This window comes from Eleutherodactylus coqui, chromosome 7 (genome assembly GCF_035609145.1).
Source record: "Eleutherodactylus coqui strain aEleCoq1 chromosome 7, aEleCoq1.hap1, whole genome shotgun sequence".
In the NCBI taxonomy this organism is placed as follows: domain Eukaryota; kingdom Metazoa; phylum Chordata; class Amphibia; order Anura; family Eleutherodactylidae; genus Eleutherodactylus; species Eleutherodactylus coqui.
This window is the reverse complement of record NC_089843.1, coordinates 212,106,211-212,124,952: the sequence shown is the minus strand read 5'-3', so window position 1 is coordinate 212,124,952 and position 18,742 is coordinate 212,106,211. Positions and strand designations below refer to the sequence as shown.

General features: G+C 47.2%; 1 protein-coding gene across 2 annotated transcripts in view; it reads left to right on the top strand.

The window, feature by feature from the left end:
- DNAH6 (dynein axonemal heavy chain 6) overlaps positions 1–18,742 on the top strand; it is a 286,055-nt gene that overhangs the window by 191,891 nt on the left and 75,422 nt on the right. For both annotated transcript variants that reach the window (XM_066574325.1, XM_066574326.1), the window contains 2 exons: positions 2,336–2,515; positions 6,931–7,164. In XM_066574325.1, coding sequence (XP_066430422.1) covers positions 2,336–2,515; positions 6,931–7,164 — 414 coding nt within the window. The remainder of the gene's footprint in view (positions 1–2,335; positions 2,516–6,930; positions 7,165–18,742) is intronic.

The following is an 18,742-nucleotide window of genomic DNA, read 5'->3' as shown; positions in this document are numbered from 1 at the left end:
CATTGCTTTCAATGGGACTACAGAAGCGCCGGTCCCATGGAAAGCAATGGGAGAACATCGCGATCCTCTGCCACAGCTGTCACAGGGGATTCTTTACTCCCTGCTGTCACAGTGTTCAGTGACAAGGGGACTCCCCGTGGGGAATATTTACATGGCAGAAGCAAAGAGGTGAGTGTATATATATATATTTTGTTTTTTGTATTTTTTTTTACACAAGCAGGAATGATTTTTAGGGAATGGCTTATATTTAAGGCCCTTCCATGAAAATCACTGCAGGGGTTGCCGGCAGACCATTGCTTTCAATGGGGCTGCCGGCAGCAGCTGCAGCCCCATTGAAGGCAATGGGCATGGATCTGCATTCACATGTGTTTGTGCACGTACGTTGGTACGCGGTTTTGTGCGCATGCGAATGCACCCTGAGGGCCCATAGATTTTGAGCATCCAGTATTGACCTTGTCTCTTATTTTTTTAAATTTCTCCAGATTTTCTGAATCTTTTGATTATATCATGTACTATAGATGGAGGTATATTGAAAGTCTTCGCAATTTTACAATGAGGAGCATTTTTCTGAAATTGTTCCATAATTTTTAGACGCAGTTTTTCACAGCTTGGTAACCCCCCCCCCCCCATCTTTGCTTCTGATAGACTCTGCCTCTCTAACATGTTCTTTTTATACACAGTTGTGCGACTTAGTGTAAAATTGACCTTCCAGTTCTTCTTCATTAGTACCACCCACTTTTCCAGCCTTTTGTTACCCCTGTCCCAACTTTTGTGAGATGTGTTGCTGCCATCAATTTCAAAATGAGCTAATTTTCTTTAACCCCTTAGTGACGGCGCTATCGTAAAACTACGTCCTGCTGTTGCAGGACGTGTATGGAGGGAGGTAGCGGCGCTATCTCCCTCCATACAGCGCGGGCGTCAGCTATTTATTACAGCTGACACCCGCGGGCAATAGCCGCGCTCGGCCATACGGCCGATCGTGACTATAAACCCTTTAAATGCCGCTGTCAATTCTGACAGCGGCATTTAAATCCCCCGAACGCTGTTCGGGGGTCCCGCACGGCCCCCCCGCGGTGATATCGGGGAAGCCGTGCAGGTGTCATGGCAGCCGGGGGCCTAATGAATGGCCCCAGGGCTGCCTTAACAGACTGCCTATCAAGCCATCCACACAGGGTGGCTTGATAGACTGCCTGTCAAAAAGCAGTATGACGTAATGCTATAGCATTACGTCATACTGCAGGAGCGATCAAAGCATCGCATGTTAAAGTCCCCCAGGAGGACTTCAAAGTAAAGTAAAAAAAAAAAATCAATAAAGTTTTTTTAATTGTTAAAAAAAAAAAAAGTTATAAAAGTTTAAACCACCGCCCTTTTGCCATATCTATTATTAAAAAATCTAAATCATAAAATAAAAGTATGTATTTGATATCGCCGCGTCCGTAAAAGTCCGATCTATCAAAGTGGTGCATTATTTTTCCTGCACGGTGAACATTGTCCGAAAAAAAAAATAAAGAATGCCAGAAATACACTTTTTTCAGTTACCCTGTCTTCAAGAAAGATGCAATAAAAAGCGATCAAAAAGTTGTATGTATTCCAAATTGATACTATCGGAAACTTCAGGACATCCCGCAAAAAATGAGCCCTCGCTCAACTACGTCGACAGACAAATAAAAAAGTTATCGCGCGCACAAAATGACCGCGGAAAATAATTGAAAAAAATTAAATATCTTAAAAAAAAAAAAAATATATATATATATATATATATATACAAGTACTACAGCAAAAACAATACTATATAAGTTTGGTATCGTAGTAATCATACTGACTTGTAGAATAAAAATATCAGGTCGTTTTTGTTGCAGTTTGTGCTCCGTAGAAACAGGACGCACCGAAAGATGGTGGAATGTCATTTTTTTTCCATTTCTCTCCGCTTGGAATTTTTAAAAAGTTTTTCAGTACATTATAGGGTACAATAAATAGTGCCACTGAAAAATACAACTCATCCCGCAAAAAACAAGCCCTCATACTGCTACATTGATGGATAAATAAAGGAGCTACGATTTTTTAAAAGGGAGTAGGAAAAAACAAAAATTGAAAAAAGCAAAAAAGCTCCGTCACTAAGGGGTTAATGAAATGGATAAACGTCTCACATTCAACATCTGATATGTGTTCTTTGTTCTGTTGTGAATAAAATATGGTTAGATGAGATTTCCAAACTATTGCGTTATTTTTTTCTTTACATTTATTTTATATTTTTCACAGTGTTCCAACTTTTTTTGGATTTGGGTTTGTATTTGCAAATCACTACTTTCCAGTCCTTTTTCCTCTACCATTCTAGATAACTTCAGCAGCGATTAAGACTCGACTAGTAGAAGCCGAAGCCACAGAACAAAAGATAAACACAGCTCGAGAGAAGTACAGGACAGTTGCCACCCAGGGATCTGTCATCTACTTTGTGATTTCAAGTCTCTCAGAAATAGATCCAATGTATCAATTCTCATTGAAGTACTTCAAACAAGTATGTTAAATATTCATTCAGTTATCTGCATAAAGCATTCTTCATTGAGCCAGGCTTTTATCAGTCGCAGTATGAAACTAGATTCTACACTTGCCCTAGTGATAGAAATGTATGTGTCAGATAAAAGCAGAGACACATTTATATAATGCTTGTGTGTATCTATTCAGATGGAGGGGTTCTCTGCGGTCATGCTGATATGTTCAGTATCATGCAATAACCTTTAGGACTAGGGATGAGCGAGCACGCTCGTTTACGGCTGATACTCGAGAGCATCGGTCTTTTCGAGTAACTGCTTACTCATCCGGGCGGCGGGAGAGGGAGTGAGAGAGATCTCTCTTTCTCTCCTCCCCCCCGCCCCGCCCCCTTGCATGGTGCTCAGACGAGTAAGCAGTTGCTCGACAAGACCGATGCTCGATCGAGTATCAGCCTTAAACGAGCGTGCTCGCTCATCTCTATTTAGGACCTCTTCATATTTTTAGTTTAAAAAACAATGCTACAAAATGATTTTCCCATTTCCACAATTTCTATACTTCTATTGATATTGCAGGTTGGGGGATAATACAGCGCTGTACTGCAATTTCCGAAATAACGATGGTATTAGAAAATAATCCTGACTAAACTAATAACATGATGACCGGGCTTTACTGAAAGTGAATGCACAACTGGCAGATATTGGTCTGGACACTTGGTCTCATTCCAGAGTAACTTAGAAAGTCACTCATCACAATTTCCAAGTGGAGTCACTGTTATAAACTAGATCTTTTCAGTTATTTTTTGCACATTTATCATAAAAGCTATTTAATTTTTACATGAAGTTAAGCAGAAAAAAATCCATGACATCACAAATGCAATTTACTTGCAAATTTCGTCACGTGATCTTTAAAGGGATTATCCAGGTTTTAAAGATTGATACATAAATACGAACAGGAGTCAAGAACCTTCCAATAGAATCTACTTCACACAGATGTGTTCGCGCAGCTAAATTACAAGCGCAAAGAAATCGCGACAATTAGAACCAATGGATTTCAATAGAAAGTTCAGACAAAAGAATTTTAGGAGCGTGAAAAAAAAAAAAATCACACCTAAAACAATTAGATATGAGCGACTGAAATCCTGCAACTGAAATTCCCTGCTGCGTGAAAAGATAGGACCTGACTAGAGATGAGTGAGCACGCTCGGTGACGGCTGATACTCAAGCGAGCATCGGTCTTCTCGAGTATCTGCATACTCATCCAAGCGGTGGGCGGTGGGGGACAGTGGGGGGGTAGAGTGAGATCTCTCTCTCCCCCCTCCCCCCCGCTCCCTCCACCACCCCCCCCCCCACGGCATTTGCTCGGATGAGCATGCAGTTATTCAAGAAGACCGATGCTCGCTCGAGTGTCAGCCTTCACCTGGTGTTCTCGCTCATCACTAGACCTGACCTATCCTTGGTGCGCTAAGTGTAGGAGTTTACATAGATTCCTATGGGAGCTGGAAAAACGGGAGGCGAGGGGGAGTTTAGCTGCGTCCAACACTCGGAAAAGAAGACAGGTGTCTGAAGTCTACACATTAGAAATCATTAGTAGGATTTCTAATGACCAACTTGCGAATTTGTGCAATGCGATTTTAAAGGGGTTGTCCCGCGCCGAAACGGGGTTTTTTTTTTTTTAACCCCCCCCCCCCCCCCCCGTTCGGCGCGAGACAACCCCGATGCAGGGGTTAAAAAAACAAACCGGAGAGTGCTTACCTGAATCCCGGCGGTCCGGCGTCTTCATACTCACCTGCTGAAGATGGCCGCCGGGATCCTCTCTCTCTGTGGACCGCAGGGCTTCTGTGCGGTCCATTGCCGATTCCAGCCTCCTGATTGGCTGGAATCGGCACGTGACGGGGCGGAGCTACACGGAGCCGGCATTCTGCACGAGCGGCCCCATTGAAGACAGCAGAAGACCCGGACTGCGCAAGCGTGGCTAATTTGGCCATTAGAGGCCGAAAATTAGTCGGCACCATGGAGACGAGGACGCCAGCAACGGAACAGGTAAGTGAAAAACTTCTGATAACTTCTGTATGGCTCATAATTAATGCACAATGTACATTACAAAGTGCATTAATATGGCCATACAGAAGTGTATAGACCCACTTTGTTTCGCGGGACAACCCCTTTAACATTAGGATTCCCATTGAAAAAAACGCAGCAATATCACAGCGTTAAAAAAAACGCTAGTGGGTAAAAGCCCTAAGCTTGGGACTTCATTATGGGAAATTGTCGATTCACGCTATTTTTTGCACAGTTAGCCACGATTTTTATGTGCAGGTAACTTTGGGGTTATCTTCACACTCGTGTGAATGAGGCCTTAGGCCAGTTTCATAAGAGAGTATGATGGGCGCATTGATGCGCCCGTAACGCAGACGAGTATTCTAGCCTGACTAATGTAAACTCAAAGCATCATAGATCCTGGGCCGGGAACACACGGTGTACTACCGACACATAAATACATCCGTAAGATACTTGTGTGAAACTGACCTAATTAATGTAGCATAAAATGTGTCACAGCATGGTCCCCATACAGCAAATGACACTATACAGTTCTGGATCACAATATGAATGAAATGGTATCCCAATTAGTAATTAAAAGAAAATGGATCAAGCAGAAGAGGTTAATTTATTTATTGTTAATTGTTTACTTATATACAAAGTCAATGTAGCACCGGAATACATGGCACAATACTTAATGTTATTCAGTGTATTGCGCTGCTGCAAAGTTTAGAAACTTTTGGAACAGTTTGGGAGAGCGCCCAATTCAACCACATGTTGCCTGACTTTACGATGTACTTTGGGATTCGAATGCAAGACCGGACTATTTGCTCATCCTACTCAGTTTCTCCCTATGAGAGTTAACCCTTTCCGTTCTGATTGAAGACTGTACAGCTCCGATGTCGGAAGATGTCCGGCAGGGTATTCTTTTTGTATATTACTGGCCGCTCTGTTGTCGAGGGCCTCTCCAACATGTCCCGTAACCCAATACTGGCTCTAGCCAGCAGATGGCGCCATTGTATAAGAGCAGAAAGAGAAAGCCCCCTAGGAAATCCTGAATCCAAAATTGGATTGCAAAGGGTTAAACTTCAAGTATTAGACCCGATTAATTGTATAGCAGGAGGTGTGTTTTAACTTGTTTTTGACCCATTGCATTGAAATACTGTGGAGTTGTTTGCTGTAAGGGCTTAGTCAGACGGGCGTTTTTTGCCGCGATTTGCGCATGCGCATGCGTCCGGCGATTTTTAAAAACCATTGCTTTGCAATGGTATCGGACACATTTTTATGCGCTCGTCCGATAAATTATAGAACAAAAAATCGCAGATCGCACCTATCTGCGATCTGCGATTCCTGTTCGCTTCTGTATATGCGCTCAATGGGGCCGGCGGCAGCAGCGCCGACCCCATTGAGAACATATAGAAGACAAATCATTCTTCTCTGCCACAGCTGGAACAGCTGTGGCAGAGAAGAACGATGTTTGCCCATTGAATTCAATGGAGCGGCAATACAGCCGCTCCATTGAAAGCAATGGGCTGCCGGCGTGCGCGGGGTGAATTGTCGGGAAGGGGTTAAATATATAAACCCTTCCCTGCAATTCATCCTAAAATGTGTTAAAATAAAAAAAAATTGTATACTCACCTTTCCGCTGCAGCCGGAGTCCAGCCGCGGCCGCTGTCAGTTCTCCTGAACTGCTTCTCGGCACTATTCAGCCGGCGGGGCTTTAAAATCCCCGCCTGCTGAATGATCTGCCTCTGATTGGTCACAGCCTGACCAATCAGAGGCCAGTTTCACTCACACACCCATTCATGAATTCATGAATGGGTGAGTGACTGCTGCCTCTCAGCACTGAGCCAATCAGGGGCAGGTCTGACTCACATCCATTCATGAATTCATGAATGGGTGTGAGTGAGGCATGCCTCTGATTGGCTCAGCGCTGAGCCAATCAGGGGGCAGGTCTGACTCACACCCCCTTCACACCCACTGCAGGACGGCCGCTCGGAGCTCCAGCTGCCGGGAGAAGGTAAGTACATATATATTTTTTATTTTTACACATTTTAGGATTAATTGCAGGTAAGGGCTTATATATTTAAGCCCTTACCGACAATTCATCCCGGGCTCGCCCGCAGCGCATTGCTTTCAATGGAGACGGCTGTATTGCCGTCTCCATTGAATGCAATGCGCTGGACAGCTCCGGCCCGTTTCTAATGAAACGCGGCTAGGAGCAGATTTTCGGGCGATTTGCGGGCGACTTGCGCGCACCGGTCACGCGATTTGTGGATGCGCATCCGTCATGCGATCCGCAAATCGCGCGAAAAAACGCCCGTCTGACTAAGGCCTTAATAGACAGGATTGGTTTAAATTATTGTCCAGCATATTTAATTTGCCGTTTTTTTTATTTGTGCAGATATTTAACTCAACCATTGAGACCGCTGAGAAGAATGACCATCTGGATGTTCGTCTAGCAACCTTGCTGACCCAAACCCTTTTCTCATCCTACACAAATGTCTCACGAGGTCTCTTCGAGCAGCACAAGCTTATCTACAGTTTTATGCTCTGCATAGAGATCATGCGACAGAAAGGAGAAATCACTGACTCAGAATGGAATTTCTTCCTTCGAGGGGCTGCAGGCTTAGATAAGGTGGGATTTCAATGCTTTTAGTGCAGATTATTCAGGATGTCATTTTATCTCAATAGCTGGAATCAAAAACTATAGCCTTAAGTCTAAAAGGGTTCATGGAAATACAGCGATAAGCTTCATCTTTAGAATCTAACCATTAACCCATAATGAGGCGATTTGACCATTCACTGAATGTTTTGGCTATGTATGATCACAGAAAATGATCAGCTACACTTGAGACATAGAGAAGTTTTTGCATTGGACTTAAATACTAAAAGATAGTTGCAACTGATTGCAATTAATTAATGGTTTATAAAATATTAAATTGTCAATGCTCTTTGAGACAAAATGCTGAGAAATTCCTCTAGAGTGTTGGCCACTTAGGGACTCCCTGACTTCTAATTTGCTGTCCACTGACTATTGTCATATGACGTTTGTCTATAGTAACGTATAACAAGGCAGAGAACAGTAAGTGAAGGGGGTTACTGGCTTATGCTGCCCATAGAAGTCTATGAAGAAGAGGGTAGAGGAGTAAGGAGAATGACTCTCAGATACACTGCAGCAGCGTACTAAAAATTAAAGATGCAGCCAGCAGGGGAAAACTCGTAAAAATGCCGGACATATAATGGCCAGATAAAGTGTTATTCCTCATGTACACACATAACAGCTTATTCTGAAAAGTGATCTGAAATTGCAGGCACGCTTTATTAAGGGTTAATTGGCATGAAGATATTTGCTCCATTACAATTAAATAGCTACATGTAATTAACTTTTTTAATCCCCTTAAGGACACTGCTTTTTTTCCATTTTCGATATTTCCTCCTCTCTTTTAAAAAACCATTACTCTATTTTTTTATCCATCTACATAGATAGTGGGGGGTTTGTTCTTTGCAGGACGAGTTGTGTTTTTCAGTGGTACTATTTAACATGACATATAATATATTGCTATCTGACAGGCAATCTATCAAGCCATGACGCAGGCATGGTTTGATAGGCAACCTGCAATGGCAGCCCTGGGGACTTTTAGAAGGTCTGGGCTGCCATACACCCTGCAATCTCATCGTAGGGGGCAGTACGGGACCTCGATCATTGATCAAGCATTTAAATGCTGTTGTCTGAATTGACAGCTACATTTCTAGGCTTAACAGCTCTTATCAGTGGCGCCGCTTATTGAAGCTGCTGTGGGCGGGTGTCAGCTGTAAGATACAGCCAGCACCTACATTGTAGGGAGCGTGATCAACACACAATCCCCCTCCATACATACCCCGAACCTGCAGGACGTAAATGTATGTCCTGTAGCGTTAAGGGTTTAAGGGCACTAAATATATGTGAAGAAAATAAAAAATATCTCCAAAAAAGAGTCCTGCAGAAATCTAGGAGATAAATCAATTTGTCGGCTCTTGGTTCTCTCAATGATTGGTTGAAATGTTGAAATATGTGTGGCCTAGTCACTTAGGTGTAGCGAAGTGAAGATGACTTTGTTTTGCTTGGTATTTATTGCAGGCACCCAAAGAGAACAATGGGCTGTCTCTGAACACGCAAATGTGAGCGGAACGGTGTATGGCAATGTATTTGATTGTCTTCGAATTACCGCATTTCACATGCGTGTATGGCGCGCTCAATATGTGGTAATCATACGCTCGTGTGAGCCTGGCCTTAGACAGGATTTATATATCTGACCAGTTATGTTTTCTATCAGGCACATTTATTAATTCTGTTTTGCTAGAATTGTGGTATAAGTTGCGCCTTTTTTGTACAGATCAGTTTCGACAAATTTACTGTTGATTTGTACCAAAAAGAATAAATGTTACGCTTTTTTATTCCACTTTTTAAAAATGTCTAAATCAAGGGGTGAGTTTGAGTCTAATAAAGCTTTTAGGGACATTTATGTCATGCAACTTTTTAAAGTCATTAAACGTGTCCTAATCTCATTCCAGGAGCAAAGTGACTCCACATATATAAAGATGCAACACATTTATTACCATCATACAGCATTTGATACATTTTTCATATTTTAAAGGTTTATTTGGGAATATAATATTCTGTAAAACTTTGATCAGCCTGTAGTAGTAATATAACAGATTACATACTCACCATTCTGTGCTCCCCCATCCTTGCCAACTTTCCAGTCCCTGTTGGTTTTTACTGGGTGCAGCGAGCCGGCGATGATGTCCCCAACAAAATAGCCATGTAATTGCTGCAGCAAAGCACCAGTTCCCTTTTAGCCGATGAATAGCTGTTGTGCTCACATGACCAAGTGACGGGTCGTGGGTAGAGATGAGCGAGTATATTCGGGGGCCGGCTGGGGGGGGGGGGGGGGGGCGGGGAGAGGCGGGGAAGAGTGGGGAGGAACGGAGGGGAGATCTCTCTCCCCCCCCCCCTGTCACCTGCACCGGTCCCTGAATCTTTAGAGATGAGCGGGGAGATACTCGGCTAAGGCGCTACTCGCTCAAGTAATGTGCCTTAGCGAGTATACTCGCTCATCTCTAGTCGTGGGCGTCATCACTCCCCTTCCAGAAGGGATTCACAGAAAACAACTCCTTAAAAAACAACTTTATTAATAAATTTAAAAACATGGCTATGTGACAAACAGGACACATAAAATTGAATCCACCTATTAGTCACACCAACCAACAACACTTGGTGTGATGGAATATGAAAACCTAACACCTAGGTACTTCTGATAACTCAAAACAATGATAACGATTCTCATCTAGTAGGTTGCAAAATCCTGTAGGTGTCTAAAAGAGCTGATTAGAGATGAGCGAACGTACTCGTCCGAGCTTGATACTCGTTCGAGTATTAGGGTGTTCGAGATGCTCGTTACTCGTGACGAGTACCACGCGGTGTTCGAGTTACTTTCACTTTCATCTCTGAGACGTTAGCGCGCTTTTCTGGCCAATAGAAAGACAGGGAAGGCATTACAACTTCCCCCTGTGACGTTCAAGCCCTATACCACCCCCCTGCAGTGAGTGGCTGGCGAGATCAGGTGTCCCCCGAGTATTTAAATCTGCCCCTCCCGTGGCTCGCCACAGATGCGTTCTGACATAGCTGAGGGGAAGTGCTATCATGTTGGAGCTTCTATAGGGAGAGTGTTAGGAGTTAGTGTAGGCTTCAAGAACCCCAACGGTCCTTCTTAGGGCCACATCTGACCGTGTGCAGTACTGTTGAGGCTGCTTTTAGCAGTGTTGCACAATTTATTTTTTTTTGTATATCGGGCGTGCAGAGCATTGCGTCCTCAGTCTGCAGTCATTGTACAGAGTATAGGGCCAGTACTGGTGAGGCAGGGAAAGAGGGAAAGGTGAAAGAGATATACAGGCTATATAGGCAGTGGGCTTTTTCAAAAAAATTGGGGGAAAATAGTATATTTGAGCTGCCTGTGACCGTCTTCAGTGTACTGCGTGTCTGCTGGGGGTAGTAGTCCTAATTAATACGCAGCTAAGCGTTACAGCAGGCTTGACTGCTTCTGCGCTGTGAATTCCACTAGCTGAGTCATACGCACCTACGTCACAGTGCAGGCTTGCGCAAAATTGTTTGCTGGTTCTGCTGTGCGTTCTGTAAGTGAAGTCACAGAGGTGAGGGAAAAAAAAACCAAACAAACACATTATTCACAGAAAAAGCCAAAAATACAATACCTGAAGGTCTGCAAAGCAGACACGGTCACCATAGGCACGATCACCATAAGGCAGGCACAATCGCCACTGGCACAATCGCCGTAGGGCAGGCGCAATGGCCATTGTATGTAGTTTGCTAGTTGGTGGGGGAGCCCAAGATGTCAGCTAGTGTGGCCCACTTTAGAGATACAGGGCAACCCGCTGTTATATCAGCCAGGGTTGATATCCTGTATGGTGGGTCACCACCCATCTATGGCTGACATCTTTGGTATCGTTCACATGTGCAGGCTATTAGTATATGCAGTCACTCCTCCCCAATCTGGGCTGGGTTGAGTGGGTGACTGCATATTAGCCTGCCAGGAACAAGCTGCTTCTCCACATTATTGTCTGGCTGACTGCATATCTTCAGGGCTTAAGGCCATTGTGCCTGCCCTACGGCGATTGTGCCTGCCTTATGGCAATCGTGCCTATGGCGACCGTGTCTGCTTTGCAGACATTCAGGTATTGTATTTTTGGCTTTTTCTGTGAATAATGTGTTTGTTTGTTTTTTTTTCCTCACCTCTGTGATTTTATGTAATTTATCGTGAGTTAGCGTAGGTACTGACGGAAGCGGTGTGGCCTCGGCGCGGCCCATCAGCCTATGCGTTTTGGCCAAAATGCAGTACCAACACCCGCATTTTATTAGTATGCATTAGTACTTTTGTATGTAGTTTGCTAGTTGGTGGGGAAGCCCAAGATGTCAGCCAGTGTGGCCCACCTTGGAGATACAGGGCAACCCGCTGTTATATCAGCCAGGGTTGATATCCTGTATGGTGGGTCACCACCCATCTATGGCTGACATCTTTGGTATCGTTCACATGTGCAGGCTATTAGTATATGCAGTCGCTCCTCCCCAATCTGGGCTGGGTTGACTGGGAGACTGCATATTAGCCTGCCAGGAACAAGCTGCTCCTCCACATTATTGTCTAGCTGATTGCATATCTTCAGGGCTTATGGCCATTGTGCCTGCCCTACGGCGATTGTGCCTATGGCGACCGTGTCTGCTTTGCAGACATTCAGGTATTGTATTTTTGGCTTTTTCTGGAAGTGAAGTCAGCCTCCAACCACAGGCCAATAAGCGGCACATTTAATTACAGCGTTCTGTTTCTGCTCTACTCGTAATACACCATGCTGAGGGGTAGGGGTAGGCCTAGAGGACGTGGACGCGGGCGAGGACGCGGAGGCCCAAGTCAGGGTGTGGGAACAGGCCGAACTCCTGATCCAGGTGTATCGCAGCCGACTGCTGCGGGATTAGGAGAGAGGCAAGTTTCAGAGGTCCCCAGATTCATCTCACAATTAAAGGGGTTGTCTCGCGAAAGCAAGTGGGGTTATACACTTCTGTATGGCCATATTAATGCACTTTGTAATATACATCGTGCATTAAATATGAGCCATACAGAAGTTATTCACTTACCTTCCCTGCGCTGGCGTCCCCGTCTCCATGTCTCCGTCTAATTTCAGCGTCTAATCGCCCGATTAGACGCGCTTGCGCAGAAGGTCTTCTGCCTTCGGCTCAGTTCGGCAGCAGCGGCGTTCTGGCTCCACCTCCTTCTACGCGTCATCGCGTAGCTCCGCCCCGTCACGTGTGCTGATTCCAGCCAATCAGGAGGCACCACTGCCTCTCCCCCTGTGCCCCAACCTGCCACTGAGATCCAACCCCCCTCTCAGGACACAGGCACTACCGTCTCCCGGCCTGCACCCACACCCTCACCTCCGCTGTCCTCGGCCCCATCCAGCAATGTCTCTCACGCAGCGTCCAGCCGTCGCTAGCGCAACTGTTTGAGCGCAAGCGCAAGTACGCCGCCATGCACCCGCACGCTCAAGCGTTAAACGTGCACATAGCCAAATTTATCAGCCTGGAGATGCTGCCGTATAGGCTTGTGGAAACGGAGGCTTTCAAAAACATGATGGCGGCAGCGGCCCCGCGCTACTCGGTTCCCAGTCGCCACTACTTTTCCCGATGTGCCGTCCCAGCCCTGCATGACCACGTCTCCCGCGACATTGTACGCGCCCTCACCAACGCGGTTACTGCCAAGGTCCACTTAACAATGGACACGTGGACAAGCACAGGTGGGCAGGGCCACTATATCTCCCTGACGGCACATTGGGTGAATTTAGTGTAGGCTGGGACCGAGTCAGAGCCTGGGAACACTCACGTCCTACCCACCCCCAGAATTGCGGGCCCCAGCTCGGTGCTGGTATCTGCGGCGGTGTATGCTTCCTCCACTAAACCACCCTCCTCCTCCTCCAACGCAACCTCTGTCTCGCAATCAAGATGTGTCAGCAGCAGCACGTCGCCACCAGTCGGTGTCGCGCGGGGTGGCAGCACAGCGGTGGGCAAGCGCCAGCAGGCCGTGCTGAAACTACTCAGCTTAGGAGAGAAGAGGCACACGGCCCACGAACTGCTGCAGGGTCTGACAGAGCAGACCGACCGCTGGCTTTTGCCGCTGAGCCTCCAACCGGGCATGGTCGTGTGTGACAACGGCCGTAACCTGGTGGCGGCTCTGCAGCTCGGCAGCCTCATGCACGTGCCATGCCTGGCCCACGTCTTTAATTTGGTGGTTCAGCGCTTTCTGAAAAGCTACCCACGCTTGCAGACCTGCTCGGAAAGGTGTGCCGGCTCAGCGCACATTTCCGCAAGTCCAAGACGGATGCTGCCACCCTGCGGACCCTGCAACATCGGTTTAATCTGCCAGTGCACCGACTGCTGTGCGACGTGCCCACTCGGTGGAACTCTACGCTCCACATGTTGGCCAGGCTCTATGAGCAGCGTAGAGCTATAGTGGAATACCAACTCCAACGTGGGCGGCGCAGTGGGAGTCAGCCTCCTCAATTCTTTTCAGAAGAGTGGGCCTGGTTGGCAGACATCTGCCAGGTCCTTGGAAAGTTTGAGGAGTCTACCCAGGTGGTGAGCGGCGATGCTGCAATCATTAGCGTCACCATTCCTCTGCTATGCCTCTTGAGAAGTTCCCTGCAAAGCATAAAGGCAGACGCTTTGCGCTCGTAAACGGAGGCAGGGGAAGACAGTATGTCGCTGGATAGTCCGAGCACCCTCATGTCTATATCTCAGCGCGTTGAAGAGGAGGGGGAGGAGCATGAGGAGGAGGGGGAAGAGACAGCTTGGCCCACTGCTGAGGGTACCCATGCTGCTTGCCTGTCATCCTTTCAGCGTGTATGGCCTGAGGAGGAGGAGGATCCTGAAAGTGATCTTCCTAGTGAGGACAGCCATGTGTTGCGTACAGGTACCCTGCACACATGGCGGACTTCATATTAGGATGCCTTTCTCGTGACCCTCGCGTTACACGCATTCTGGCCACTACGGATTACTGGGTGTACACACTGCTCGACCCACGCTATAAGGAGAACCTTTCCACTCTCATACCCGAAGAGGAAAGGGGTTCGAGAGTGATGCTATACCACAGGACCCTGGCGGACAAACTGATGGTAAAATTCCCATCCGACAGCGCTAGTGGCCGAAGGCGCAGTTCCGAGGGCCAGGTAGCAGGGGAGGCACGGAGATCAGGCAGCATGTACAGCGCAGGCAGGGGAACACTCTCCAAGGCCTTTGCCAGCTTTATGGCTCCCCAGCAAGACTGTGTCACCGCTCCCCAGTCAAGGCTGAGTCGGCGGGAGCACTGTAAAAGGATGGTGAGGGAGTACGCAGCCGATCGCACGACTGTCCTCCATGACGCCTCTGCCCCCTACAACTACTGGGTGTCAAAGCTGGACACGTGGCCTGAACTCGCGCTGTATGCCCTGGAGGTGCTTGCTTGTCCTGCGGCTAGCGTCTTGTCAGAGAGTGTGTTTAGTGCGGCTGGGGGAATCATCACGGATAAGCATACCCACCTGTCAACTGACAGTGCCGACAGGCTTACACTCATAAAGATGAACAAAGCCTGGATTTCCCCAGACTTCTCTTCTCCACCAGCGGACAGCAGCGGTACCTAAACAATACGTAGACAGCACCCGCGGATGGAAGCATCGTTCTCTATCACCATCAAAAACGGGGACCTTTTAGCTTCATCAATCTGTGTATTATATTCATCCTCCTCCTCCTGAAACCTCACGTAATCACGCCGAACGGACAATTTTTCTTAGGCCCACAAGGCTCAGTCATATGACTTTAGTAAACAATGTTAATACGTTTCAATTCTCATTAAAGCGTTAAAACTTGCACCTGAACCAATTTTTTTTTTAACTGGGCTGCCTCCAGGCCTAGGTACAAATTAAGCCACATTAACCAAAGCGATTAATGGGTTTCACCTGCCCTCTTGGTTGGGCATGGGCAATTTTTCTGAGGTACATTAGTACTGTTGGTACACCAATTTTTTTGGGCCCTCGCTTACAGTGTAATCCTAGTAATTTTTATGGGCTTCGCCTGCACTCATGGTACAGCAAGGTGTGTGGGGTTGGCCTACACCTTTGCTACATAAATGTAACTGGGGCCTTGTCTATACTGCAACTACTGAAATGTGCAAGAGACTGTTATCTCCCTAAACTGCTGCAACGGGAATGTTACTGTGGCCTGTCCAGACTGCTACTACTACTGAAATGGAACTAATACTGTGCCCCCCCCTATACTGCTGCTAGTGATATGATACTGGGGCCTGTCTAGACTGCTACTATTACTGAAATGGAACTAATACTGTGCTCCCCCTATACTGCTGCTTCGGAATTGTTACTGGGGCCTGTCTGGACTGCTACTACTACTGAAATGGAACTAATACTGTGCTCCCCCTATACTGCTGCTAGTGATATGTTACTGGGGCCTGTCCCTAATGCTACCGCTGAAATGTTACTAATTCTGGGCTCCACCTATACCGCTGCTAATGCTATGTCACTGGGGTGTGGAAACGGAGGCTTCCAAAAGACATGATGGCGGCAAGGCCATTTCCCACCAACGCGGTTACTGTTAAGGTGCATATAACCACGGACACGTAGTGCCTCAAAAACATCCTCCTCCAACAATGAAAACATTCTTGGCAAATACCTTTTGCATAGCTCCGTCTGGTGGCAGTCCAAGAATTTCACCTTTACCGACACAACAAGAGAGCCCCCCCACCATCCCCCCACCACGGCCCACTTAATCCTGGCCACATTCCGAAAACCAACTAAATAAAACCGCGCTACTAGGTCCGCAGTCGCCACCACATTCCCACCAACGCGGTTACTGTTAAGGTACATATTACCACTCTGACAAGGGCATGCACTGTGGGCCGAAGCACACCTGTATTGTATGTGACGTTAGCTCTGCTGAGCAGGGCACTGCAATGAGATACATTAATGTACCGCCGAAGCCCACCTGCATTTAATCTGACGTTAGCTTTGCTGTCCAGGGCACTGCAATGGGATATATTTATGTACCGCCGGTGGCTTCCTGGGACCCACCCATGCTGTAGGTCCACACGGAGTTGTGACTGCCTGTGTCTACTTATAAAGAACCCTAGTCTGACTGGGGCCTGCAGTGTGGGCCGAAGCCCACCTGCATTAAACCTGACGTTACCTCAGCTGTGATGGGCAATGCAATGGGATATATTTATGTACCGCCGGTGGCTTCCTGGAACCCACCCATGCTGTCGGTCCACACGGAGTTGTAACTGCATGTGTCTACTTCTAAAGAACCCCAGTCTGACTGGGGCATGCAGTGTGGGCCGAAGCCCACCTGCATTAAACCTGACGTTACCTCAGCTGTGATGGGCAATGCAATGGGATATATTTATGTACCGCCGGTGGCTTCCTGGGACCCACCCATCTTGTCGGTCCACACGGAGTTGTAACTGCATATGTCCACTTCTAAAGAACCCCAGTCTGACTGGGGCATGCAGTGTGGGCCGAAGCCCACCTGCATTAAACCTGACGTTACCTCAGCTGTGATGGGCAATGCAATGGGATATATTTATGTACCGCCGGTGGGTTCCAGGGAGCCACCCATGCTGTGGGTGCACACGGAATTCCCATTGCGGAGTTGTACCTGCCTGTGACTATTTATAAAAAAAAACGCGGTCTGACTGGGGCATGCAGACACCTTGACAGAATGAATAGTGTGTGGCACATGGGTTCCCCATTGCTATGCCCACGTGTACAGCTCCTGATGGAGGTGGCACAGGATTGGATTTCTCATTGCTTCTGTACAGCATTGTGGGCTATCGCCCTGCCCCTTTTAAAGAGGGTCGCTGCCTAGCCGTGCCAACCCTCTGCAGTGTGTGCCTGCGGTTCCTCCTCATGGCAGACGCACTTATAAATAGACATGAGGGTGGTGTGGCTATGAGGCCAGTGTGTGGCATGAGGGCAGCTGAAGGCTACGCAGGGACACTTTGGTGTGCGGTGTGGACACTGGGTCGTGCAGGGGTGTTGGGCAGCATGTAACCCAGGAGAAGTGGTAGCGGAGTGTCATGCAGGCAGTGATTGTGCTTTGTTGGAGGTAGTGTGGTGCTTAGCTAAGGTATGCCTTGCTAATGAGGGTTTTTCAGAAGTAAAAATTGTTGGGAGGGGGGGGGCACTCTTGCCACTATTGTGGCTTAATAGTGGGACCTGGGAACTTGAGATGCAGCCCAACATGTAGCCCCTCGCCTGCCCTATCCGTTTCTGTGTCGTTCCCATCACTTTCTTGAATTGCCCAGATTTTCACAAATGAAAACCTTAGCGAGCATCAGCGATATACAAAAATGCTCGGGTCGCCCATTGACTTCAATGGGGTTCGTTAGTGGAAACGAACCCTCGAGCATCGCGAAAAGTTCGTCTCGAGTAACGAGCACCCGAGCATTTTGGTGCTCGCTCATCTCTAGAGCTGATATGCAAAATTTATATGCTCAATTACAGAAGGAGTACATCAACTAAATAGCTTAGTTCCTTCAATATAACCAGGTCAAAAATAAAGTGCAAAGTTATGATAGGGTGAAAAGGATGAAAAGTCAAGTCAGTCAAATCCTAGCGGAGTCCCCACACTTGTAAATAAAGTGTGATACTCCCACTAAGAAGAAGACTGACTCAAGTTAAGCATCCATATTCAGGGCATTCATGGTGCTTTAAGCAAAAAGACTATTAAAGGGGTTGTCCCGCGCCGAAAGGTTTTTTTTTTTTTTTCAACCCCCCCCCCGTTCGGCGCGAGACAACCCCGATGCAGGGACCTAAAAAAAAAAACCGCACAGCGCTTACCTGAATCCCCGCGCTCCGGTGACTTCTTACTTACCGTTTGAAGATGGCCACCGGGATCTTCTCCCTCGATGGACCGCAGGGCTTCTGTCCATTGCCGATTCCAGCCTCCTGATTGGCTAGAATCGGCACGTGACGGGGCGGAGCTACACGGAGCCGGCATCCTGCACGAGCGGCCCCATTGAGAAGAGAAGAAGACCCGGACTGCGCAAGCGCGTCTAATTTGGCCATTAGACGCCGAAAATTAGGCGGGCTCCATGGAAACGAGGATGCTAGCAACGGAGCAGGTAAGTGAATAACTTCTGTATGGCTCATAATTAATGCACAATGTACATTACAAAGTGCATTATTATGGCCATACAGAAGTGTATAGACCCACTTGCTGCCGCGGGACAACCCCTTTAAGGCTCTAAAGCAAAAATTGCCTCCAAAATAGAGATCTTTATATTCAGATGGAACTGTAATAACTTGAGATCTTCTAACTCAAAGGGACATTTCTGTTCTTAAAAATTGACTTAGATATAAAATGATAATTTGTTTGACTTCATTAAAATGAATAGATCAAAAAATAATAGAGATGAGCGAGTATACTCGCTAAAGGCAATTGCTCGAGCGAGCATTGCCCTTAGCGAGTATCTCCCCGCTCGAGACTGAAGGTTCGGGTGTCGGCGCGGGGGAGCGGTGAGTAGCGGCTGTCAGCAGGGGGGGAGCGTGGGGGGGGGGGGGGAGAGGGAGAGAGAGATCTCCCCTCTTTTCCGCCCCGCTCTCCCCCGCAGCTCCCTGCCTGCCGCCAG